Source organism: Poromitra crassiceps (assembly GCF_964638095.1).
Source record: "Poromitra crassiceps genome assembly, chromosome: 30".
NCBI classification, from domain to species: Eukaryota; Metazoa; Chordata; class Actinopteri; order Beryciformes; family Melamphaidae; genus Poromitra; species Poromitra crassiceps.
Window position 1 is genome coordinate 1,644,087 of NC_139652.1, and position 27,955 is coordinate 1,672,041.

General features: G+C 42.4%; 1 protein-coding gene across 2 annotated transcripts; it reads right to left on the reverse strand.

Moving 5' to 3' along the window:
• Positions 1-6: 6 nt before the first annotated feature.
• On the reverse strand, positions 7-27,730 carry tbc1d15 (TBC1 domain family, member 15). Of its 2 annotated transcripts, none has more exons than XM_083663338.1 (17): positions 27,680-27,730; positions 26,662-26,763; positions 26,258-26,332; positions 23,759-23,900; positions 16,559-16,766; positions 14,348-14,450; positions 13,670-13,864; positions 13,081-13,209; positions 12,405-12,508; positions 11,523-11,617; positions 11,022-11,138; positions 10,716-10,816; positions 5,829-5,928; positions 5,616-5,713; positions 4,821-4,937; positions 2,361-2,447; positions 7-2,058 (listed from the first exon to the last, which is right to left on the reverse strand). In XM_083663338.1, exons 1-17 carry the CDS (start codon positions 27,701-27,703, stop codon positions 1,861-1,863), a joined length of 1,995 nt encoding a protein of 664 aa, XP_083519464.1. In that variant the 5' UTR covers positions 27,704-27,730; the 3' UTR covers positions 7-1,860. The 2 variants fall into 2 exon arrangements, with proteins under 2 accessions (XP_083519464.1, XP_083519463.1); XM_083663337.1 differs by having other exon boundaries at positions 13,670-13,867.
• Between the last annotated feature and the right edge of the window lie 225 nt (positions 27,731-27,955).

Genomic DNA, 27,955 nt, shown 5'->3' on the forward strand with positions numbered 1-27,955 from the left:
CTGGAATGAGAGCATTTTAGTATTTTATTTTTTCTTATAAAACTAGAACGACCGCACCGCGGTTATATGCTTCCGCCAACAAGTGAGCAGTCGACATCCATGTCTGTTGAGACTTTGACGTTTGAGCCAAATGTGAAGACATTTCGTCAAGGTGTTACAGAGATATGGCGTTACTTAGCTTGAAAATGGCGTTCATGGGGTCCCTGTGACCTTGTCCTTTGACCACCAAAATCTAAATCAGTTCATCCTCGAGTCCAAGACGACATTTGGGCCAAATTGGAAGAAATTCCGTGAAGGCGTTCCTGAGATATTGCGTTAAAGAGCTTGGATATGGGGTTCGTGGGGTCACAGTGACCTTGAACTTTGACCTTTAACCACCAAAATGTAATCAGTTCATCCTTGAGTCCAAGTGGACGTTTGAGGCAAATTCGAAGAAATTCCATCAAGGCGTTCCCGAGATGTCGTGTTAACGAGCTTGGGAACAGTGTTCGTGAGGTCACAGTGACCTTGACCATTGATCACCAAAATCTAATCAGTTCATCCTTGAGTCTAAGTCAACGTTTGAGCCAAATTGGAAGAAACTCCGTCAAGGCGTTCCTGAGATATCGCGTTAACGAACTTGGGAATGGCGTTTGTGAGGTCAGTGACCTTGAACTTTGACCTTCAACCACCAAAATGTAATCAGTTCATCTTTGAGTGCAAGTCGACGTTTGGGGCAAATTTGATGAAATTCCGTCAAGGCGTTCCTGAGATATCGCGTTAAGAACTTGGGAGTGGCGTTTGTTAGGTCACCGACCTTGAACTTTGACCACCAAAATGTAATCAGTTCATCCTTGAGTCCAAGTCGACGTTTGAGGCAAATTTGATGAAATTCCATCAAGGCGTTCCTCAGATATCGCGTTAACGAACATTGGACGGACGGACAACCCGAATCCATAATGCCTCCGGCCTGGCTATCGCCGGCGGAGGCATAAAAACTAGTTGGGCTATTCATTTTCCTGATGATAGACTGTTGGATTATTGGTTACAGCTCTACTCTACTCCTTTTTGCAAAAGGCAGCAGATAACTTCAGTATTAATCAATAGTTGGATGGATCTCTCTCTTTGGGATGAAACTCTTCACTATTTCCCAATGAAATGAAAATATTCACAGCAAAGCATCAAATTAAGATTTAAAAGAGGGTTTCAGCAGATCATGTGACCTGGTTCAGTTCAGCATCACTATATAAAAACAATATGGATCAACATTCCCGTTAAACAATAGGGGGAAATTCCTTCTCCATGGGGCACGTTAGCATTAGCTTTATTCCATTGCACATGGAACGGCTGACTTAAGGTTAGCTGACTAATACTGAGTGGAGGTTATGTAGAGGCTATAGTTTGAGCTTTCTGATACATCGGGAGAGCAGCTTGACAAGTTGTTGATGTTTGTCATATTAAAATTGTAGCGGGCCTTATTGTGACAAAATATCAACACTATAGTTTGTCAGCAACTATAAAAGCAATATTGGACAAAATGTTGAACCTGGGTGTTTGGAGTTTTTCCAATGTCCATCAATCCACATGGGAATCAATTCTTGCATGATGCTGATAGCGCGAAGGCAAACGAAACACACATTATTGGTTACAATACACCGCTCTTTGCCCCGTCTTTAGAAAACACCATTAGCAAGAGAGAAGGAATGACTATTTCAATGAAAGACAAATATGGTACAAGAAATTACAAAAATAAGATTCTGAATAATCTTAAATCCTTTTTACATTCTCTATTCTCTCTTCTGGGGCGGTCAGGATGGCGTGGTGTCGCCACCCTGTGGCGGGAGGACACCAAAGTCAGTCTCTGCTCAAAGCGATTGTTCACTATGATATGAAGGCAACTTTGCAGCCGTTGTAAGAGGTTTCTCTCAAGTGTCCGTGGCCATTGGAGAAGGCCTCCTGTGGGTGTGGGGGCGTGGCGGGGGGCAGAGAGCCCCGTGACGCCCGCTCACTCCGCTCCGACCTGGGAGAAGCCGCCTCTGTGGCCACGCCCAGGATGTCACTTACTGACTGAGGCAAATCCTGAGGAAGGTGGACAACAAATCATTTCATCATTACACAATTAGATTAGATTATTAGATAACGGACATAAAACAACAGCTCATAGACTGCCAAGAAGGAGGAAATAAAAATTTAAGACAAAAAAAGGGACCAACATTCATTTACATGGGATGGAAAATGAACCAAATGGTGCAACAAAGAAAACATTTTGGTCAATAGACCATCAGTTCTTTTGTCACTTTTGTAGAGTATGCAAATGTCAGTACAACTTTGCATCATTTGCATGAGTTCAACAAAAAACATTCATCTTTTCTTGAACGTACCTTACAACCCTTGATCTGCAGACAGATGGCCTCTGCTTTGTGAAGGATTTCTTCAATGTCCAGCTTCATTGAAAGTTCATTTATGTGCTGTAAAAAACCAAGTAATTAGAATTGTTATGAATCCGACAACCGGTAGATGAGTTACTACAGTCTTCACGGGTTTTCTGATGTTCCTTCCCACATGTCTAGCTCCTTCTTAACACGTTGACTGCCACTGACGTATTAATACGTCAAAAAAAATCCAGCGGTTCACTGCCATTGACGTATTAATACGTTGTTTTTTTTTTTTTGACGGTGCTACGTGGATCAATGCCCCCCGCGTCTCCTATGGAGATATTGGAAGTATTGAATGTGTATAATCTATTTTACCGACCAGCTAGGTGGCGACGGTCCTCTCCCGACAGAGAGAAAGTCAACCAAAAGCAGCCGCCTCCCGCGGCTGCTTCCTCCATTCTCAAGGAAATGGCTTGGCGATTTTACAGTCAGAAACGAACGAGCCTCATTCTCATACTGTAGGCGGGGACGCTTTCGCGCTGCTGCGGTGGGGGGTTCCAGAAATGGACTGGGTGGGCACTGGGCAGCATAAAGCCTAGAGTCGCACGGGGCTTCATCGGGGCTCTCAAACCCAAGAGACGAGTGAGACCTATCCACACTCGCTGCCAGGGAGGGAGGCTGCTCAAACTCGCTGCCAGGGAGGGAGGCTGCTCAAACTCGCAGCAGCAGCAGCAGCAGCAGCAGAGCACTCGCTTGTGACAAACGCAGGCTGAAAGCCACTAGACACGCCCACGGAGGGAGGAGTTGAAGGAGAGGGCGTTCGGAACTATATTGTTTGGATGTCTGATCTCTCACTGATGCCAAAAATAAATGGTTAAAGTGACTGTTCTGCCTGTTTGATTGAATTTCACAAAACTGCGATTATCTCAGCTTTCACTCTCAGACGCTAAAACCATGCTGTACTCAACGGCTAATATCTACATAACTACTAACTCTACAAACTAACTCTTTTAGACAGAGAAAGCACACATTCTATTAGTACTTTTGTGAACTTTGTGTTGACAAACTCCAAGCAGAAAAGAATCCTCGGCTCTTGTAAAATGAGCCAGAATCCTCAAAAAAACGGCTTGGCAAAAGCTACCTACAGCAAAAAAAAAACGGCTGGCAGTCAATGTGTTAACGTGAACTCTGGATTATAACCATAGAATCAGGTCCAGCTATCCCCCACAGTTACCCTGTAAGACATGACTCAATAAACCACTTCATCTGTTTCTAAACATAAGAGAAGCTGGTTTGGGGCTCAGAGTGCTGCTGCCTGCTGTAGAGAACGTATGGAGAGCGCATGAAAGGAACAGAATAGGCTACAATTCTCTGCTCTGGATCTAAATAAATGTTTCCAATGCATTTATTCCTCTCTAGTATTCTACTCTTACAGCTTTATAGTCTATCTTTATTCCAATGTTCTCAGAGATCGACTAAGCAAATCTGTAACCAAACTCCATTCAAAAATATGCAGTTTTAACGGAGGAAGATAGCAGGATAACAGGCGACTCACATCCAGAATTGACATTTTATTCACTTACAGTAACCTCTTCCTGGATTATATATATGCCGAATTGAAGAGTGGCGTCTGGTAATACATTTTACGTACCTCTGTATAATCAAGAAGCGTTAAATTAATGTGATTTTTCATAGTGAGACAACGTGTAACGTTAGCAGCTCAGCAGAGGCAGACAGCAGTGCGCTCTCCGTCACCAAACTTTACATCATGATTTCCTCCACTTCAGTCTAAATATCAGGCTAGGATGTTTTCTCTTTACCTCACATTTATTCAGAGAACGGGGTTAATGTCCCTCATTTGAGGGTTTGACTGTCGTCTGGCCATGTTTTAATCACGTCAATTAATTGCCCCTCCTCTTCACCATTCCTGATATTATGCATAACGGTAGTGGGTGGAAACGTGCATAATAGCCTACCGGAATTTCTTTTGCCGACTTTCTGAAAATGCAATTAAAAGTCGCGATACCTTTGTATGGAAACCCAGCTAGTGGAGAGAGGAGTGGACTTCTTGGACTAGGGCCTGGGGTGGTTCTTGGACTAGGGCCTGGGGTGGTTATTGGACTAGGGCCTGGGGTGGTATATGATCCGCAGTTATGGGAGCGTGCTCACAACGTGGAGTTATGCAGCTAATAGATCAAAATGAAAAAGCACTAGAACCAAATATCACAATAGACAGATAACATTGCAGCACGTACAGGAGGTGAGATCTGGTGGATCACAGATGAGAAGACTAATTGAGCAGTAACAGATATCAGGCTCCTCTCGGGGGGGAATCTGCCATGGACTGACATGGGGCTGAGCAGTTAATGACTAGGTTTTCAACACTTTACATTCCTTTTCCTTTCCATTCCTTTAGGAGGCGTGGGATTTCAGAACACGCACACTAAAGCGGCGTGATCAATCTACCTTGAGGATCTCATTGAAGCCGTAGTTCTCCTCCATGATCTTCTGCTTCTCTGAGTCAAGAATAGCACAGCACACGAGGAGGTGGAAGTTCTGGCAAGGCAAGCCTGTCCACATCACCTGAAGAAAACACATGCAGATGTTACAAAGTATAAGGTCATATGACATCCTTTCAAGCAATCTGACTGGTCAAAGTTCCATTCATATTTCTATACTAATTTGAAGAAATGAAATGTTCTGTACTGTAAAAGCATGCTGATACAGCAGCCTTATGCATCTGACACCAGGCTGTTGGCAGAATGACACTCGAGCAACACAAAGGCCAACAGTCAGCTACGACCATGATTAAATTATAATCGATTGTTTTAGTTATTTTATGAAGAAAAAGAATAAAAGGACCAAAGATGCTGGTTAGAGCTTCACAAATGCTAAGATTTGCTGGGTTTCTATGTATAATATAAATATATATATATTTTAAGTTTGTGTTTGCCAAACACAAACCTAAAGTATATATTTTTTTAATGTTTGGCTACTAGTCAGACTAAGTAAGCAATTGTAAGAAATCACCTTGGGCTCTGGAAACTTGTGATGCATTTGTCATTATTTCTGGCATTTTATAGACTACCGTAAATGATTCATCAGAAAAATGCTCAATAGAATAATCGATAATCTCACTACTATAATAAGGCAAGGATCTCCGCGCGCGGCTCTACACGGGCACGTGATATTTCTAGTGGCAATAATGGAGAGTTGCAGCTCTAACGTCGTCCATTCACTTTTATATCCACGACAACTCACCTCCCAGAGTCGCAGCACGTCCTGAAAGCTGAGCTCCCTCTTGAAGCGGATGAGCAACCAGCGGAAACAGAAGTACAGGTAACCTGAGTCCTGAGACTCTGCAGGGAAAACACAAAGCGTGGTTAGTGTCAGAGGACATCAAAGCTCCTTTTATACCTTTTTTACATCAAAAAATGCCTAATCTGACCACATGGCTTGGAGGTGTTTTCCTACCGAGGTAGTTCCAGAAGACCGTGTCCAGCAGCCTGAGCAGAGAGCTGAGCTGGATCAGCTGGGTCTTCATGCCCTGCATCTGCTCCTCAAAGTTCTGGTGCTGCAACACACAGACACACACGGGCGCACGCACGCACACACACACACACACACACACACACACACACACACACACACACACACACACACACACACACACAATGATTACACTCTGAAGAAAGTGAAAACACTGTGCTCTCCTGATGGTCTGTCATTATGCATCTAGGTTTCATACTGTGACTGATGTAGGTGGATTAGATTTAGAACCTGACACACTGAAATCCAATTTCGCTTTCCCTCGCCAAAATTCAATAAACGTAAATTAAAATATATAGTAAAATATACCGTAATCACCTTGGCTTGCTTTTCCCCAACCATCGGTATCCTGACATTACATTTTTGCCTGCTGCCTGTTTGTTATGTGTCAAAGTTTATTTTAATTGTCATATTTGTCTAAAGCCCAATTTATGGTTCGTCACTCGACACTTTTGAAACTGTCTCTCGACAGATATGACGTCTTTAGCGACACCAAAGAAAAGTGTGGAGAGACACTTTTCTTTGGTGTCGCCGTCATATTTTGTCGCGCACTGTGATTGGCTAGAGCCGGGGTTCCCAACCTTTTTTGGCTTGTGACCCCCACTTTGACGTCACAAAGATCTAAGAAATTCAAATTTCGGTACATCGGTAATACAGTGTCATCAGTGGCATCATCAGAGATGTTACATGTAACAGTATGCTGACTTTTTTTCTGACTTTAATCTCAGAATTCTGACTTTTCTCCCACAAATCTGACAGTAAACTCAGAATTCTAACTTTATTTTTTTCAGAATCCTATAAACTCAGAACTAAAGAATAAAAAAAAGAAAAAGAAAGCACAAGTGGTCCTAATCCTCTTCGGGAATTGTATATTGTGTTAAGAAGAAGAAGAAGAAAAAGAAAATCTGGCGACCCAATTTGAATTCCAGGGGACCACCTTTAGGGGGTTACCACTGCACTAGAGAGAGAGTTGCATTCAGTCAGTGTAGTGTTGTCTGACAGGCAGCCTGCCCCGGGCAGCGCAGCTTCCTCCCCGGGGGGAGGGCTTGATGTGGGTGGAGCTTCCTCCCCGGGGGAGGGCTTGATGTGGGTGGAGCTTCCTCCCCGGGGGGGAGGGCTTGATGTGGGTGGAGCTTCCTCCCCGGGGGGGAGGGCTTGGTGTGGGTGGAGCTTCCTCCCCGGGGGGGAGGGCTTGATGTGGGTGGAGCTTCCTCCCCGGGGGAGGGCTTGATGTGGGTGGAGCTTCCTCCCCTGGGGGGGAGGGCTTGATGTGGGTGGAGCTTCCTACCCGGGGGGGAGGGCTTGATGTGGGTGGAGCTTCCTCCCCGGGGGGAGGGCTTGATGTGGGTGGAGCTTCCTCCCCGGGGGGGAGGGTGTGATGTGGGTGGAGCTTCCTCCCCGGGGGGGAGGGCTTGGTGTGGGTGGAGCTTCCTCCCCGGGGGAGGGCTTGATGTGGGTGGAGCTTCCTCCCCGGGGGAGGGCTTGGTGTGGGTGGAGTGGAGGTCTGGAGAAGCAGAGCGAGCGAGGGCTTGTCTGTCAAAACCAAGGGAGAGGCGCTGTTGCTGGGAGGAGGGGCTGGCTCCTGTTCCCGAGGAGACGACTGAAACCTTTCACCAAAGTATAAATTAAAAACGGCATGCGACTCTTATTTCTGTGGAGAGACACATCAAAAATGTCGAGCGCCCGACCATAAATCTACCTTAATGTGGCCAAACGAGTCTCTGAGCAGCTCCAGAGCTGGTTTGGGTGATCTGCTCTTTCAGTGTATCTGATGCCTTTGTGTGCTATCCCATTACAATCTGATCACTGAGGAGCGGTGGAAGAAAGGGGCTCTCAGCTATTTTCAAAAGCAACATCCTGTACATACTGTATGGCAGGATACTGTGTAGCAGCCACAATGGCTGGTAAATCCCTCAATTTAGCAGCTAATTTCACCCAGCATTTTGATCAGCAACATCCAGTTTATAACTCAGATCCACCACTGCCGGCCTTCTCTCCACTCCCAAGTCCAACCTCTGCAGTTTCTGTGACAGAGCCTTGTCCAGGGCAGCTCCCAAGCTCTGGAACTCTCTCCCCCTGGACATCAGAGAATCAGAGTCCCTCACTGTCTTCCAATCCCGCCTCAAACCCCATCTCTTCTCCTCTGCCTTCTCTAAAGTCCCCGCTGCCTATCCCTGTGTGTCTGTGTCGTGTTTGTCCATTGTCTGCTGCACCTTCGTCGCCCCGCCCTTTTAGTGTTGAGTGTAAAACGCCTTTGAGTTAGTGAGCTGCAAACCCGAGGGTACTCGGGCCTGGCCAATACGGGCTGGGGCCGGGCTATTTTTTTAATGAATTGCTCCGAGCCACCCGGGCCGGGCCGGGTTCGGGCCCGTTTCAATAATAAAATAAAATTAAGCTGTATTACCGTAAATTCCGGACTATAAGACGCACCGGTGTATAAGCCGCGGGACCAAAATTGACTATTTTTTTCTTCTATAAGCCGCACCGGACTATAAGCCGCGGGTGTTTTGATGTTTAATTACCATGTGAAAGGGTTCGTGCACAGAGAGGAATGTCGGGAAAGAGATCGCTGTTTGGGGAAGCTCCCATTTATTAACATTTCAACAAAACAAAACAAAAGTCAGGTCACTAATCCCCAGACAAAATCACACAACAATAGGCTACCGTATATGTGCAGCAAACCTGTAACCAGAGAAGTCAAGTCACTAATCCTCGTCTTCCTCTTCTTCCTGCGTACTGAAACCACCAAAGTCCTCATCTTCAGTGTCGGAAACGAACAGGTTCAGGGTGGCTTCGTCAACCACTCTCCTCTCTCCTTCATTGTCACTCAAAACCAACGAACTCCTCTTCATCAGTGTCGGCATCGAACAGCCTCTGAAGCCTCTGACGGCCCTCAGCGCCAGCTGTGGCGGCGTCATCCTTTTCATCCCGCAGCAGTCCAGCGTTTTGGAATCCGTTGGTGATTGTGGATGTTTTCACACTCCTATAATATTCCGTGATCTTCCTTTGTGTGAATTCGCCGAAGTTTGTGATTTTCTCCTGGTAGTCGGGAGGGAGTTGTTCAGTAGTTCTCCCCCGGACGGACAGTCCCTTTCGTCTCATGAATCGGTAGCACCAAGATGGCCCACCTCTGAAATGTTCAATTTTCATCTCGGTGGCGATTGTTTTGGCCTTCAGTCGGATCTGCACCGTGGAAACGTCTCGGCCGTCTCCTCTCTGGGTCAACACCCAGTCCTCAAGGGAATCTTCAAGTTCCGGCCATCTGCTTTTGTGGCCTCTGAAGGACTTTTTTGTCTTATTACACTGAGACAGTTCCTGCTGCTGCTGCTTCCAACGTCTCACCATTGACTCATCGATGCCCAGGATACGCGCTGCTGCTCTGTTTGTTTCTTTTAGTGCGAGTTCGACTGCTTTCAGCTTGAAAGCTGCGTCGTGTGACTTTCTGCGTACCTTCCCCATGGTAAGTGAGAGAGAGACTGCTTGTCTTGTTGTGATTCCGGGCTGATGAACTTTGCTTACCGTAATTACCATATGTAAGGGTTCACGCACAGAGGGGATTGTTGGCTGTTTGAGGAAGCTCCCATTTACCGTATTACCGTAACATTTCAACAAAACAACATAACACAACACCTTTGTTTATTTCGACAGTGCACACAGTGTCCGCGGTGTGGTGAAAAGAGGGCAAGAGAGGAAATTAAAACAGAAGTGGATTTATAGTTAGAAAGAGTGCTAAAAAAGAGAGATTTTTTTTTTTTTTTTTTTTTTTTTCTGAAAAAATCCATAGATAAGACGCACCGTTATATAAGCCGCAGGGGCCAAAAAACGGGAAAAAAGCCGCGGCTTATAGTCCGGAATTTACGGTACTCGCTTTATTTTACACAGCAGAGTGAGACCAAGAGGAGGAGGAGCGCACAGACACGCACACACCCTCACCGTGACGTTAGTCTGCCACTCCAGTCCACAATCCACTCATGACATGTTTCAGTCAGCGTGCTGTCAATGTCAGCATCAAAAACAACAACAAAACAAGCCGCGTGTGTCCGTGTCGTGAGAGAAATAAGATCGATGGACATAAAACAAAGTTGGCGAGGGGAGAGTTAAACAGTCCCCACTGCAGTAGGGAAAGCTCATTTCAACCTGTTCAAAACGAACCCATGTACCATACATTGTGAGGACACTAATGTGACGTTATTCAATGCAGCTATAAACGGTAAGTCTGCTGTTTTAATTTCAATATGCTTGAGTGACATAATGTTTCAGTTTGTGGGCATTGTTGCTGTTGGCAATTAAACGATCTAACATGCTCTTTCTCGAGACAATATGTGTGGATTTTGATAGGCCACGGTAGCGTGTGTGAGAGGGGGAGAGAGAGACAGAGAGAAAGCTGCGGTGGTTGTCTTTATAGGCAACACAGTCTAGCAACGTTTTGGACCAACGACTTCAGCGGCGTGGCAGCATGCACAGAGAGGAAGAGCGAGATGTGTCGCCATATCGTGATATTGATGTCGGGCCTTGCAACGGGCTCGGGCCAATTAATCTCATAACTCATCCGGGCCGGGTCGGGCTCGGGCCTGCATGTCACGGGCCGGGGAGGGCTCGGGCCGAGATTTCAGGCCCGTGCAGCTCTCTACTTTGAGTCCTTGAAAAGCCCTATATAAATCCCATATTTATTATTATTATTATAAATTACAAAATGGACCATCTGAATGATTGTTGGTTTGCAGCATGTGGCTGGTAGAGGATAGAAACTTATCGGCTACAACCAAATTTAAAAGCAGGCCGCAGACAAAACAAAGCTACGCCTTTACTTACCATTTGGTCCATGAAGGAGACAAAACACCAGAAAGCGTCCACCTCGTTCTCCATCACATAGAGGATGGGGGACAGAAGGTCACTCATTCCCTGGACATAACCTGGACAGGGAGAGGAGGAGACACTCACTCACAACTCAACTAACAGGCAGGAAAGGAAGACTCACAAGTACATCAGTGTATTATTCTGAGGTTGTCTTGCATTCAGGTTGTCATTGCTCTATCAACATTTGAAACCATCTCATAGGAGAGCTCATTTCAATGCTAGTGTGTCTGTGTGTAAATACAAAGAGACGTCCTCTCTCACCAAGGTCGAAGTCGTACATGCAGTACGTCATCAGGATGTCATGGAGGAGGACCAGGCCGGGGTTGTCGATGCCTTCGTAGAACCGATTCGTTCTGTCTGTTCGGTTCACGTCTTTCTCTGGCCAAACCCAAGGTTGACAGTCCAAAGGTTAGAGAGAATATTTTTTTTATTTACGTTAATTTCTTCAGGGTATTAAATTGAGAGTGGATACCCACTTTTACAATGACGCCCTGATACAATAAATAAATAAATAAATAAAGTGCCGGAAAATAGTTTGTTTGAAACTCAAAACCTCAAACAGGATCAAATCTCTGTACTACAGCTGAATTTTAAATGTTGCAACTGAGATAATTCACTCGCTTTTTGGCGTTTTTACCATGTTTTTGACTGGCATAACTACTGCAGCATGGCCCTGTTAACACTTGGGTTTAAAAAGACACATTTCCCTCCTGACTTGTCCCACATGTTGCAGGGTGACTCTTGTGAAACAGCCTCTCTCACCTATCAGACTCCTGTAGTCTCTTAACCTGGAGTTCCTCTTCTCCTGCTCCTCGCTGACCGACTTCCACTGCAGCTTCATCCTGAAGTATTCATCACTTTGAGGCAAGAGGAGAAAACATTTGAGATCAACGTTTTCTATGTTAACTAGCAAATCATATTCAACAACATCATCTGTCTATCAGTATCAGTATGATATAAAGGGTTCCTACAGCTTTTCTATTTCAAATTCTGTCCACATCTCAATTTCTTGGCTCAATCTGAAAATGTTGGTCATTCAAAATGATGCTGATACTAAGTGGGTGATAAACGCAACTAGGCCATAATCAGTCTACAGCTGAAAATAGTTTTGAACAACAAATATTACAATGTTGTGAAACGACAGTGGATATAAAAAGTAATAAAATCATATAGTGGTGTTTTATCGAGACAGAGGGACAGGAGAGTCCCCCTTTCTCCACCCCAATACTTCCAGTCAATAAACAAATTCAATTCCCAATTTCTGTTTATCATCTACTTCGATTCACGCAGAAGTAGAACTCTGGCAGATAGGTTGGCTCTGACAAAAACCGTACCAACTTGTAGACAAAATAATGATAATTTTAACATTATCAATGTAATTCATACTTGTCACACTTATCAAAGGGGAAATGGCTACTAAACAGTGTGGCCTTGTGACCAGACTTTGACTTTTTTTTTTTAACAATTTTGATGTTCTACCAATTTTAGGACAAAAAAAGGGGGAGGGACTAGAGATGATATGAATCACAGTTTAATTCTTTGTTGATATCTTTCAGCCCTACTGCAAAGGAACCAATGGAGATGAGCATACTCCTGTTAATTGAATAAAATGCTAGTTGTGAAGGGCAGTCTATGGAGCCATACGTTTTGTCTCTCTGTAAGGTCTTCCTCTCCTCCAGGCTGCTGTCCCAGGGGAAATATCCCAGCAGAAACTTCCAGGCTTCCTTCCTCACCGCGTGACAAAGCCCCTGCACATTCAACCACAGTGAAGACACAACATTGATGCCTGATGATCCAGACAAACACCCCACAGCATATATATATTTAGCATATATATATATATATATATATATATATATATATATATATATATATATATATATATATATATGCTAAATATCGGCCAGAACAATCGGTGAACAGTACCTTTTTTTGCGGATAGCCGATTGCAGACAACAATGCCAATATCGGCCGATACAATCGGTGCATCCCAAACTGTATATACATACATGTATATAAAACAATCTATTGAAACAATAATTAAATTGTTGAGAATGAATTTTCAATAGTTAACTAGTTCTCGTTCATTGATTGCTTCTTGCAGTTAAGGTGGGAAATGACCACCAGCCAAACGGAGGAAAACTTCTGTCTGTCTTGTATTAAAAACTTATAATCATAACAGTAATTATTAGCAGCCTAGAAATTTGATGGAATTTTGAAGAACTAAAATAATCCCCCCCAACCCCCCCCGAGTTGAGTTGAGTGAAGTGATTTGAGCCACACCCCGGCTGGTAAAGATGTTTTAGTAAATTGAACGTACTCCTTTGAAGATGCCTTGCTTGAGACGAGGAACATGGAGCACCCTTCCCTCTGGGTCCTGGTGTCTGGCCCAGTCCTCTGCAGAGAGCGGCCCGCTCCGCTGCACCTCCGGCCGGGGGCCCAGGTCAATCTGACCAGAGCCAAGTACAGGTCATTAGCAAAGACATGCAGGCCAGGTCCACTGAAGGCTCTTCATTGCCCATAGGCATTATGACGTGTATGTCCTTTGAGACTTGGCTGTGATTATGGGCTATATAAATAAACTAGACAAATATCATATTTAATGCTACAAATTTGTCATAATCTTCTTCACAGAGAACACCAGACATGAATACAAATAAAACAAACAGGTCATCCCCTGCAAATGATGCAGGCACCCATTGGGCCAACAGAAACAAGATCATCCCTCTCATCGGTTCAGTGATATATATATATATATATATATATATATATTAATTATAGCACCCCCATTAGACCGATCAATGTAATTGGCTCAGTGTAATTTGCACAGCCATTTTCCATCTACCTTGCAGCCTCTATCCATTTGGCTTGAATGTAAAAAGGGTTGACAAAAGCAGCCGTCCTCTCACCCTGGTGATGACCTCGAAGCCGGGCTCCTCCTGCTGGTTGATCTCCAGCCCTGGGATGACCTCCCCCAGCAGGTCGGCTATCTCCTCCGGGGGGCGCTGGTGCTGCTCCTCCGATCCCCGGAAAGCATCGTATATGTAGTTGGTGACTTTGGAGAAGCCGCCCAGCGTAGTCACATACGGATCCTTCTTCAACTTCTGCTGGAGACAAATAGTGACTTCTGAAAGTCATGTTAATGTTCAGACTGATGATTATCAATTATTGGTAATTGGGGGAAGGTGAGAGATCATACATACCGTATATATATATATATATATTTATATATATACCGTATATATATATATATATATATATATATATAGGCAGAATCTGCTTGATAAAAGTCTTGTCTCCCACCTTTTTTCACCTATTTACAATGATTGATAAATGTATTATTTCCTTAATTCCATTGACATAAGTTTCCTCTGACCAGATTTCAGTGTTGCACAACTGAAAGGTTTAATAAACGTTCAAAAGTTCATGTGCTAGAAGTGTGATTTTCAGACTGTACCTCCATATAATGGCAGTGAATAGAGAGAGAGAGAGAGAGAGAGAGACACTAGGGGTGTGAGAAAAAAACAACACGTCAGCAGTATGGACTTTGTGTTTACAGTAGATAAGTGAGTGGTTTATTTCCTTACATGAACGAGGCCATAGTTGTTATCATCCAGAAGGTTCTCAAAGGACTGGGACAAAGCCTTGTTGGGGGTGCTGACCAGAAGACACGTTTCATCATCCGGAGACCTTCAAATACAAAATGTACAAACCAGACATGAGAAAATGTACAGGTAAACACCAGTGAGACCCAGTGTGCCCCGCCCACACCCCTGGTCTTAACAGCTTCATTCACCAAATACAATACATGAAAGGGAATTCATGTGGAAGATATTGGTGCAGAAAAATGTTGACAAACAAATAACACTGTGTACACACAGTTAGGGATGGGCATTTCTAGGAAAAACACTAGTGGAAATTCGTTGGGCCAAAGTCGACTTTTCGTAGAAATTTGCCGACCCCCCAAAAAAGAAACTAGAACGACCGCACCGCGGATTTATGCCTCCGCCATTAGTTCATTCTTGAGTTCAAATCGCCATTTGAGGCAAATTGGAAGAAATTCCGTCAAGGCGCTCCTGAGATGTTGCGTTACAGAGCTTGGAAATTGGGTGTGTGAGAGGTCACAGTGACCTTGAACTTTGACGTTTAACCATCAAAGTCTAATCAGTTCATCCTTGAGTCCAAGTCGATGTTTGAGGCAAATTTGATGAAACTCCGTCAAGGCATTCCTGAGATATCGCGTTAACAAGCTTGAAAATGGCGTTCGAGAGGTCAGTGACCTTGACCTTTGACCACCAAAATCTAATCAGATCATCCTTGAGTCTAAGTCGATGTTTGAGGCAAAATTGATGAAATTCCGTGAAGGCGTTCCTCAGATATCGCGTTAACGAACATCGTACGGACGTACGTACGTACAGACATACGTACGTACGGACAACCCGGATCCATAATGCCTCCGGCCTGGCTATCGCCGGCGGAGGCATAAAGATTTAAAACATACTTGTTTAGCTGAGCATATACATAGCAACGCTGTCGAATTTTGCTTTGCTTTTATTGTTTCTTTGATGTGATTTATCTGCACATCCTGTTCTTTAGTTTTCCTGTCATGGCAGAACGTCACCAGCTGTTGGTTTTCTGTGCCTGAAAAATGCCCGGCATTTAATCCAGCCAATTTCATTATGAAAGGCTTTGATAAGAACTTTAATAACAGCTATTTGCACTGAGATAGAGGAACACATCGCCCGTGTCCAGCAGACAATCATCTCACGTGATATTTGGTTCAGAGGGAAAAGCGAACACAGTCCACCATACATCAGACAGCCAGACAGATGAGTAGAGAGCGACTATCCCTCTGCTTCTGACTGGATGTAACTTGAATTAGCATATAAATGACACATTAGAATAGCTGGAGTGCATCAAGGGGGGTGGGGGGGGGGGGGGGTAAACAACAAATCATAAATCAATCCATCAATAACTCAATCAATCTCAGGCAAAACAGGTGACTTCAGGAGAAATATCTTGGTGTGAGCGGAATATGTTTAACTTATAAACAATTTGATCTTCATTCATTTATTTATTTGTATAGGGACAGATACACGTACATATAATGTTACAACGTATAATGTTTAAAACATCTGATGTCCTAGACCACAGCATTTATCCACCTCATTGCTAGCTGCCATGATGCCTTACGTGAAATATGGGTGCTTCTTCCGGTGTCATAACGGATGTGATAGATACAATTATTACATTCCCTCAAATAAGTCGTCAGACGAGTGTTATTTATTGTGAGAAGCAACTTTTTTTCCCAGCATCGGAGTTTTAACGAGGAAATGTGCCAGCTGCAACAATCAGTCACGTCCTTGCACCCATAATTATTTTACAGCGGGGACTTCAACAATAAGATGGATAGCCCGAGGCTAATTTGTAATGAGCGTCCCTAGATGTAATTAAGAACTACTTGTTACAGGCAGGCCTATATATGAACACATTTTAAATGATGGGACTGACTGCTCATTTATCCTTCATACAAGAGTTATTGATACAGACTGAAGGACAATTCAAATGGGTTAAAAAATATTGGAAGTAGCCTGAATCTCTCTTTGTGTGTGTTAAGGGGTGAATAATAATACACATTTTATTGATTTTAAAGTTCCCTCTGCTGGACAACAGTTGTAATACATGCAGCCGTGTGCAAAATGTGACGCACCTGATTTACAACACCACCACCACCACACACACACACACACACACACACAACAGACACTGGCTAGTTTGGTCTGTTGTACATTACTCACTCGCTGAGCAGAGCGAATCTCCTGAGGCTGTCCAGGAACTCAGTGCTGCCGCCCTGGTGGAAGTGGAGCGCCGGCAGGGAGGCGGACGACTCTTTGAGCTTGAAGAGCAGGTAGGACCAGCCCTCGTCCTTCATGGTGATGGACCTGAGGTCAGTGATGCTGAAGCTGAACGTGCACCGGCTCCTCTCGTGACTGTGGTTCAGAGCACCTGAGGAAGGACCACAAACAAACCCACAGAGCAGTTTAGCAGCCAGGCACTGTCACTACAGTGATGCTGGACACACTGTTTTCACTAGGGCTGCACGATATATCGTTTACACATCATCATCATTGTGATTATTTCAGTATTGATCATTTTAACACCTTACTACAGGATATGTTGGAGCCCCAATCAAAGCAGTTCTCAACGTTTCATTTAAATGTGCGTAGTCTCTCAAAAAACCATGACCTACTTATTCATTTTTTATCATCATTAAATCACACATTTTCAATTTTGGCTTTTACAGAAACATGGCTGTCAAATGAGTCTACATCTTTCTTTGACATACCTAACTATCATTCCCTGCACCATTGTAGAACTGGAAGAGGTGGAGGAGGTGTTTCTATATATGTACACCATGAACTTCAAGTCAAACCAAGGGAGGATTTAGTTCTAAATTCAGAGTCTTGTGATGTTGAGTCACTCTTTGTTGAAATACCCTCCTGTGATGTATTTGCTGGGAAATGTGTTATTATAGGTTGTATTTACAAGCCTCCTGATGCAAACATTGAATATTTCAATTCCAGTCTTGCTTGTGTTTTGAACAAAATTAATAGAGAAGGTAAAGTGTGTTTTCTACTAGGTGATTTTAACATCAACCTATTTCACAGTGAGTCCCATTCCCTTACAGCTGATTTTCTGAATATGTTATATACAAATTCGTTATACCCCTTGATCACCAAACCAACCCGAATGACTGCCTCATCTGCAACCCTTATTGACAACATATTTACCAACTCTCTTAATAATGTATGGAAGTCTGGTGTCTTCTACTCTGACATATCAGATCATTTTCCAGTGTTTCATTTAACATCAACAGGCTTAAACATCCAACAGGAGGTAGTCAAACCTCAAAGGTCTAGAGTGTTTAATGAGAGAAACATTGTCTGTTTTGAGAAGCAAATTGGTGATGTCCAATGGGATGATGTGTATACTCATGATGATGTGGAACAAGCATATCAGTCATTAATGGCTTCATTCAACTCAGTATTTAATCAGTGTTTTCCGCTGGTCAGTAAGAAAACAAAAAAAGACAGAACTTTCAGGAAACCCTGGTTTACTCCAGGTCTTCACAAGTCCTTACTAACTAAGAATAAGTTGTATAAGAAATGCCTCAGTAATCCATCCCTCTCGAATACTGCAAACTATAAAAAGTATAGAAATAAATATAATCACCTAATTAGAATTGTTAAGAAAAAGTATTTCTCTAATAAGTTTGATGAGGCTTCAAATAACATAAAATCTACATGGGGAGTCATCAACCAGCTCCTGAATAGAAAAAAAACTTCAGCCACTCTTCCATCCCAGTTTGCTGATGAAAATAGAGAATACTCTGATCCATCTGAAATTGCTTGTGCTTTTAACAATTATTTTGTCAATATTGGCTCAGTTCTGTCAAAGAGGATTGATCATATTGATGGTTCTCCAATAGAGTTCTTGAAAGGTTGCTATCATCCTATTGAAAGTTTCAATCCTCCCACTGAGAAGGAAATTATTGACATAATAACTAGTCTGAAAGACTCAGCTTCTGGACACGATGACATCAGATCAAGTCTAATTATTAGGATTAGTTCTTCTATTATTGGGCCATTGACCTATGTTCTCACTAAATCCTTGGAAACGGGATTAATACCAAAAGACCTTAAAATTGCGAAAGTTGTCCCTGTGTTTAAATCTGGTGATTGTAGTCAATTTAGTAATTATCGCCCTATTTCTGTTCTTCCTTGTTTTTCAAAGGTCTTGGAGAAGCTAGTTTACAATAGAATGATGAATCATCTGCAGGAATGGGACATTCTGTATGAACATCAATATGGATTTAGGAAAAAGCATTCCACAGAAATGGCTATACTTCAGCTAGTTGACAAAATTCACAATGCCTTTAATAAAAATGAATATGCCTTAGGAATATTTCTCGATTTATCCAAAGCCTTTGACACAGTTAATTATGACATCTTACTGCAAAAGCTGCTACATTATGGATTTTCTGGAACTACCTATAAATGGCTCAACAATTATATTCATAATCGACAACAGTTTGTCAATGTTAATGGATTTTCCTCAGAGTATTCTACTTTAACCTGTGGGGTCCCACAGGGATCAATTCTTGGACCACTTTTGTTTCTGATTTATATTAATGACCTGTCTGCAGTTATGTCCTGTTTATTTCCTGTACTTTTTGCAGATGATACAAATTTATTATTTTCGCATAATGATTTCTCTGTACTTATGGCCAAGGCTAATTCAGACTTAGAATACATTTCCAAATGGTTCAAATTAAATAAATTATCATTAAACGTGAAAAAAAATCCAGTTTTATTGTATTTACATCCAAAAATAAAACATATCATAAATCTGATTCAAATTTATTTATTGGAAATAATCAAATTGCCCAGGTATCATCAACAAGTTTTCTTGGTGTCTTGATTGATGAAAGATTGAGCTGGAAGAGCCATATTTATCATGTATGCAATAAAATATCGAAGTCTGTTGGTATAATTCGTAAATTTAGAAGTCTGGTTAATAGGGCTGTGCCGATTCACTTATCTCCCGATTCGATACTATCACGATACTTGGGTGCCGATTCGATATATATTGCGATTCTTAAGTATTGCGATTCTACGATTATTGCGATTCGATATTACGATTTATTGCGATTTTTGTTTCTTTTTTTCTTTTCTTTTTTCAGTTTGTTTGCTTTTTACACTAGATTAGAACATGGGAAAAGTTGAATCATACACTAGAGACTGTATATTATATATCATGAGTAGGGCTGGGCGATATAGTTAAAAACAGGGGCGGACTGGGATCATAATTCAGGCCGGGCATTAGATACCAAGCAGGCCAGGCCGATATGGGCCGACGTTTGAAGCCCAAAGATGCACCCACTTTAACCCTGAAGTGTAATTATTACTTCAGACTAACTAATAAAGTAATAAAACCACTAGTAAACCAGTAGGCGGCGCCTGGCCTGCTGTTCAGTGAGTGGCCTGACTGCGGGCACAAAAAAAAAAAAAAAAAAAAAAAAAAATTTTTTTTTTTTTTTGCTTTTGCGATTATCGATTCTGGAATAAAAGATCGATTCAAAAAATCGTGACATTAAAAATCGCGATACTTAGGTGAATCGATTTTTTCTCCCACCCCTACTGGTTAATCAGAAATGCCTATTAACCCTTTACTATAGTTTAATCTATCCATATCTTACATACTGCAATATAATCTGGGGAGCAACTTATCCTACTCACCTTCACAAGCTTTATTTATTACAGAAAAGGTTTTGTAGAATTTCAACTTTCAGTGACTGGATTGCTCATTCAGATCCGCTCTTTAAACAGTTAAATATCTTAACAATTTTCAATTTAAATAAGTACTTAACATGTATTTTTATTTTCAATGTATTGTCCCAGGATGTTTCCACTCCCTTGCCCTGTAAAGCTTTTTTTCAGGTAAATTGCAACGTTCACAATATCAACACTAGACAAGCCAAGTTGTTACACCTCCCATTTTACCGCACTGGACTCTGTCAGTTCTCTATCAGATATAGGGGTGTCCAGATATGGAACAATATTTATCATCTTGTATCCCAGTCCAAATCTCTCAATCATTTCAAACACAAATTTAAGATCTATCTGATGAACCTAACTTAGTAATTCTACTGCCCACATACACCCTTTCACACACAGCACACCCACACTTTTTTATGTTTTTCTTTTATTCAGTTTTATTTCTGTTTTTAATTTATTGATTGTGTATTGATAAGAGGTGACATCATGTTTACAAGCTCTCTCGGGTTTTTTAGATGTTCACCTGCACAATATGTAGGCAAATGTTTATGTTTGTTATATTATGTTTTAAATGAGTGCAAATAAATAAACTAAACTAATCATCGCGATGTGCGCATGCGCAATAGTCACATGGCAGGACGTGCGATGTCAAAGGGCATTTGAAGAGCATGAGCATTTCATTTGGTGGAGTGACTCTGTGGAACAGTTTGGATGATGAAATAAAACAAAGTAGAACTATTATACTGTTTAAGAAAAAGTTTAAAAATATTATGATTGAGGGATACAGAGAAGAGGAGGCGGCGGGGGGGGGGGGGGGGGGGGGGGCGTTGGTGGGGGGGGGTGATGAGGGCACATGGTAATAGGGCACATATTATGGCCCAGGTTAAAAGGGAAATAAGAAAATATGAAAAGTAATCAAATAGAATGTTGACAGAGACCTGATTTAAGTTTATTTATTTTGGAATTAAATAGGGGTAGGACCAGATAAGCAGAGGCTTCCTTCCTACTCCTTTTCGAACAAATACTGTTATTTTTATTGCAATTATGATTAATATTGTACATTATTGTTTTTTCCTTTTTTTGTTTTAAAATGTTTTTAATGTATTGTGTATTATTATTATACTTATTATTTTTTATATTGTCTTTTATGTTAATGTTCGAAATAAACCATTCATTCATTCCTTCATTCATTCATTCATTCAAAGGCAAATTAACTCGGCATGTTGCTTGATAAACTCTCACTTTAGGGGAGGAGCCTACCGAGTGAAATGCAGACTGTGCATGCACAGCGAACAACCAATCACGATCATTCTTGTTGAAAGCATGCCCCACCTTCGCTACTCTCAGCGAACAACCAATCACAATAATTCTCGTTGAAACCATCTAAGCATCCGCTAACCTCGCGTCACCAGGCTCTCTCAAAGGAGAGAGACGCCCCGCTACTGTACTCACTCATTCAGTGTTTAGCTTCAACACAACAAACATGCACAGAGAGCGAAATATGGAATTATTTTTGCTGACGTTGCGTTGCTGACAGTGAGGGGACGGACACTACATAGCCCGTCTGTATTACGATGTTTAAGTGTGCGGAGGCGGACGTGTCCAGCTTGGCCATACGCCAACAAACATCCAGACTTGTTCAAAGAGCAACAGGTTAGCGAATGTGATCGATAGCATAACTACATTGCCTCAAATAAGTCCTCAATCAAACGAGTGTTATTTTGTGACAAGCAACCGTTTTTCGCTGTCAGTTTGACGATGAAATGCGCTCCGTACGAGCTCAGACCCTCTGCCAACTTAACGTTATCATGATGCTGTTTAAGAATAGGGAAGGGTCCTTCTGGTCAAAGCCTTCTGACCGTAGTCAGATGGCCCAGTAGCCCCTAGCACCACTCTTCCGGGTATGACGTCATCGTCACGTGATCGTCTCCCCTCTGCAGAGTCCCTTATAGACTTCCCTGTGACTCTTGCTCCCAAGCTGTCTAAATCAGCGATACGCATCGCCCGTTAGGGATGGGCATTTTAAGCAATTTAAATACTCGAGTACTCTCCTTCTATTATGAACGAGTACTCGAGTACTTGCGTGGGGGGGGGGGGCGGGGGGTCTGTGTGATTACTATGGTAATGACGGAGCAGGGGTAATCTGCTGTGTGTGGGGCTGTTCACACATAACGTTTGCATTTTTGCATGGAGAAAGCGCTACCTGGAGCATGTGAGGAGAGGGACTGACTGACTGTGATATTAGGTGAGGTGACGCTCAGCTAACGTCTAAAGCCTACCTCAGACAGCATCTCCGATGGTTGGATGGATGGCATTAGCGCTTCGGAGCGGACAATATTGTTGTGAAACAAGCGAAGGCTCAATTCCAATACATGTCCATTGTCCAGTATCATCAATTTTACTTACACTAACGTAAATCCACGGATTACAAGGTCCGGTGTTCTGCCAAAAAGTGAAAACTGACCACTGACCAGTGTGATTAACGTTACAGCTGCAGCTAAATAGTGATCACCATGAAACGATTGTCTCCCAAAAAGCGATTCTTTCTCCACATTTCTTGTGACTAACGTTATGGGAAACGACAGTGTAGTCAGTAAACTACTGCAAAGTTTTGAATGAGTTTTATCGGGCGTGCGCTATGAAGAAGCGTGCATCTGTCTCCTTCGGGAGCATATCTTCAGCCACCATTTTCGGGATGAGCTGGAAAACTTCCGGTTAAAACTTTCAAAATAATGTTACTTAAACAAAACAAAGTAAATAGCTTATTTATGCACGTTGGAGGAGAAAAGGGTATTTCAACGAACGAAGCAGCAAACCTTGTATCAAAATACTCGTGATGTTATATGGCGTGAAACTATGGCTGTAACGCATTACTCAAAGTAGATAAGGTTACAACTTGCGTTACAATAAGCCTTTTATTTTGAAATCAACAAAGCGGATGATGTACTTGTACATTCTGGCTGACTTGACGTCCGTGCAGTTCATGCTGGCAGATCCACATAACGATGCATGCGTAGATTTAGACCATTTTTAAAGGGGTGGGGAGTGGGGCGAGTACCCGGACAGCGCAAACGTTACTCGAGTACTGACGTTATGAACGAGCACTCGAGTACCCGAGTACTCGCGCCCATCCCTATCGCCCGTATTTACAAGTGTCACAGAAACATTTCAAAGCCACCTACTAGAGCAGACGGCGGGGTTTGAAAGCTCCATGCTGTTCATAAATGCCATCACAGCGCCCCACAGGTCGAAAGCTCGAAAAATTTCCAGATCTGGGAACCCTTTTTAGATCACTTCAATAATTATACGCTTATCCCTCCCACAAACTAGTCTAACTCAAATATGAGTAACACATTTTTTTTTACCTATGCGACATCCTACCAAACTCTTATCCACTTTTTTTTCTTCTTTTTTTCCTCTAATTAATCTTGTATGCGAACCAAATTTGTAAAAAAAAAAAAATCTTCACATGTATGCTAACTCTCACATATGAAAATGTAATATTATCTATGTACTTTTTTGTTTGTTAGTTTGTTTTGATCTACATCTGCAGTGCATTGTAAATTAATTTTCCTATTTAGGTCTGTATGTATATTGTCTCATCTTTGAAAACCCCAATAAAAAGAGTTGAAGAAAAAGAGAAAGACGATGAAAACCCACCTTCTCCATTTGTACAAGTTTTCCTCTTGAAGGAGACGGCGTTGACCATATCCCACTCTGTCTCGTAGCTCTGCTGAGCCTCCAGCAGCTGGTGGGACCTCTCGCCCGGACACTGGGCCCATTCCACCACAGAACTGGAGTCCTGACCAAACACACACAAACACAAGGTTTCTCCCTTGAAGACTCTACAAAATCTATGAGGGAAGGGGAGCTGAATTGTGTGCACCATCTCTGCTGAGGTGAACAGTTACACATGTCGGACAGGCTACTTTGACAACTGCATAATTGCTGCCATCTACAACAAGGAAGCAAAATATGAGCAGCCACAAGTCAAAAGCTGAACTAGGTTGGATTGTGGCCTGAGAATTTGCGCTCTACCAGCCAGCTTAGTAGGAAACAAACTCAAACCAGGAAGTTCCCCAAACTTCTGAGCAGCCAGACATTTAGAAAAAGTAGCCAGACAGGACGTTTGTTCCCCAATTAATGAACAAACCTCAAACATGTATCATGAGAGTGTGACAATTGAAATGATACAAATAACCATTCTTATAAAGGCCCAATGCTCAATTTAATTAGAAATTAAAGGGTTAGGGTTAGGGTTATCCATAGCAAAACACAAACATGCAATAACTGTAAAAAGAAGATGCACATTTTTAAGTAAAATCCATGAATCTGGTGCACTTTGAGAGCAAAATTAAGAGGCTAGATGATGTATCAAGAAAACAATCCACATTAATATCCTCTTTACTGTGCTGTGGCTTTACAATGACAAAATAAATGTCTCCCTTACAGGTGAGGTCACTATAACACCATATAGTATATGGTAAAATACTGCTATACCAATATCACTTCTAGGGAAGAGCTCAAGTACATGTCCCTACTAAACTGGAGTATTCTATGTTGAATCTTCTATGGTGTTTCATTCTATGTTGTGACGTTACAGGAAGACGTGTGGAAGTTAGCCAATAGGAATTAGTCTGGGGCGGATTGTAAAGTTGTTGTATTTCAGCACGCTAATAAATAGTTGATTATAGTTCAGTTTGTCTCACGTTTCATCTTCTTTGAATACACGACAAAACAAGCTACAAACATACATGCCTATACAACACAAGCCAACAACAAATCATGCGGTGGCACAAAACGTTGGCCACAGCCTAGGGCTGCACAATTAATCGTATTTTCATCCTCATCGCAAAGACTGCCTGAAACGCAATGAATAACAAAAGTGGTTTTATTTACATGCGTCATGCATTCCCACTCAGCATCTGATCATTTTGTCTTGTGTTGTAAATCCAGCGGACACCTTTCCCTTGCAACAGTGCGCTCCGCCCCTCTGCCAAAGCCCAAACACGCTGTGTGTAATTTCAGCTAGAGTCAGTATGTATTTCATTTCTTTATTCAGTGGGCACAGGCTATGTTTGGGGGCTTTGTTAGCATTATTAAAGCAGAAAGACATAGGAACTGTATAACTAATATATGCATACTTTAATATTTGTTTATTTATCGCAAGTCGTATCGTCATCGCTATATTGAACAATGTTATCGCACATCGCATATTTTCCTCATATCGTGCAGGCCTACCACAGCCTGCCACATAGTAGCGTTAAACGCTGGAAACGCGTTTAGCAGAGAGAGAAAATATCCACGTTCAACGTCTTTGCTCACTCGTCTTCAACAAGCTAGCATTAACTTTAGCTTAGCCCAAAACCTAACAGCTGCTGTTTGAAGGGCGTTTTTGGAAATGATGCAGCCTTCACATGCTAAGACCAAGGAGGGAGAGTGAAAGATTGACCAGAGCCGTAAGGACACCTCACGTTAGAGCTTGGAGGCTTGGTCATAAAGTCAATAACATCTAAATGAATGAACAGCTATTATATACTGTTAATAATGGTGTTGACACACCATTATTAACAGTATATAATAGCTAATTTAGTCAGATATTTCATCTTTTAACAGCTGAATCAGAGCATGTTATTTACTTAGCTTACCTCCCGGGCTCATGTCATGTTATGACAGCCATGGATCATGAATGAGAGGCGAAGAAAAAAGTGTGTGTGTGTGTGTGTGTGAATGGCTTCGCGCAGATTTAATATATTGTTCAGTGAATACAGCCTGCCTCAACTACAAAAATGATATCTAAAATAGTAGTCGGTCAGACAAATGCCAATATGCGGAGATTTGACAGCCAACCGGCACTTGGGGAACTCCCTGTCAAACAAACACTTCCAGTTTAAAACAAACTCAAACTCACATTTCCAGTTTAATTTGCATTCTTAACATCCATGTCACCAAATGTGGAAGCAACTACTGAATTTTGGAATCCACCTGCCTCTGGTTGGTGTCACAAAAAGCTGAGTTTCCTTCTGCAATGCCGTCACTCCCTGTAAATGTTAATAATCCTACAATGCACTTTGTTAAGTGTGAATATCTACAGTTCAACAGCATCAACTGGTAGTTGAGCTGTAATGTAAAAAATGAAGAAGGTACACTGAGACAAACCTTGCCAGCACACAGCATGTTTGATGGGTCAACAGTGTCTTCCAAAGGTCTGTACTCCACAATGATTTCCCCATCCTGACAGTGTGGAGAAGATAATGCAATCAAAAGGTTTGTTTATACCAACTACAAGCAGTCCAGCAAACCAACAACCACATGTGATGTGTGTACAGTAACCTGCATATGTGCACCATTACAAAACAGAACTGTTACTCGATATTTTTTGTTATCATTTATTCCACTTGGAGCCTTTGAGAGCTACAGTAATGACTGATTGATTGATCTACAACCTCCAGTAATAAAAGATGCACAACTGAACTTAAACATCAAATAATATTCCTGGCTGGGATGTATGATCCACAAATATCACCGGGATAGAGTTGACACCATGTGACATTTAGCATTACCTTGTCAACTATCCGAAGGGACCCAGAAAGCAGTAGATCTTGCTCGATGCCATCGTCGTCACTGTTTGAATGTATGAAAACTCCGTCGTGTTCATAAATAACCTACCAGAAAGACAGTGTTACCAGCAGGTAGCTACAACTAAATGCCTGTATTTGGATCCAACATTGAGAAGAAGAACATGACAGATACAAACGAACAAGGCACCACCTTTAAAGTACTGTAAGGCTACATCAAAATCTTCTGAATATACATATATAATACATAAATCATAACAAAACAAAAAAATAATTTAAACATTATGTAATAATGACAATAACAAGAGCTTTGCTGTCTTTAACAAGTTTCAGAAGTTTCAGTGAGCGTTACGCAAGAGCTTTAAAACACTCATTCTTCCAGTGTTTGCTATCCAGCTAGCCATTGAAAGTCACCCACTGACCTTTTCTTTTACAGTCTACTCTACGCTATTCCACTGACTCGTAGTAAAGTGCGGTCACGACCTGGCTAAACACAGTGTTTTCATTCAGACAGCATCAGCCACCTGAAAACACTGGCTGGGGCTTTATTACAAACGTTAATAACAGAAATGTCTGACTTATTGGGCCCCCACTGTGTCTACTATGTTAGCTTCGTAACTCGTGAGCTAATGCTAATGTTAAATGTTAGCATTTTGCATTTTACATTGGGAACCTACACGTTATATGTTGTACATAAGACGAGAACGATGGCGGATAATGGTCCGTCAGTTGACAGCAGTTAGCCACAGCTGTGGGTGATGAGCTAAAGGCAGACTGGTTGCTGTCGTGGCATGTTGTGGTAGGAGGTGGTGGGCTGACTAGCTGCTGGCGCTGTGCAGCTAGTTAGCACAACACGGCTAGCACAGCAACGGCTAACGCTAGCAGCTCGTCAGCTGTGGCGTGGATAAACACAGCGACTTCATCTCGACAACAGTTAAAGCTACACAAACAGGAAAGCTTTTGGGACATAAAGGCTTTTCAGATGCGGGATATGTGTCAGTACCTTGGGAAGGGTAGCAGCCGCCATGTCGACAGTTGGCTCTCCCGATGACGACGACGGCGGCTCACGTGCCTGTCAACTTCCCAAAACAACACAAGAAAAAACACACACTTCCGGGATTCTGGGGCTGCGCAGGCGCACCGCGTATTTGGTCAAAATGTGATTGCACAGCTGACGCACAGTATTTCCAAAGAACGTACATTGATAAGAAGTGACCAAGAATGGCTCGCTCCATTGCAACATCAGCGTGCAGCTGCTACGCCCCCGCCATTTTGGCCT

Bases quoted from the DNA above. Each gene is read 5' to 3' on its own strand.
- tbc1d15 (XM_083663337.1), bottom strand. From the start codon at position 27,703: ATGGCGGCTGCTACCCTTCCCAAG. The intron at 26,333-26,661 runs GTAATGCTAAAT...CCACACTGTCAG, and splicing joins CCCTTCGGATAGTTGACAAG to GATGGGGAAATCATTGTGGA. The intron at 16,767-23,758 runs GTGGGTTTTCAT...GTCCTTCCTCAG, and splicing joins AACTTGTACAAATGGAGAAG to GTGCTCTGAACCACAGTCAC.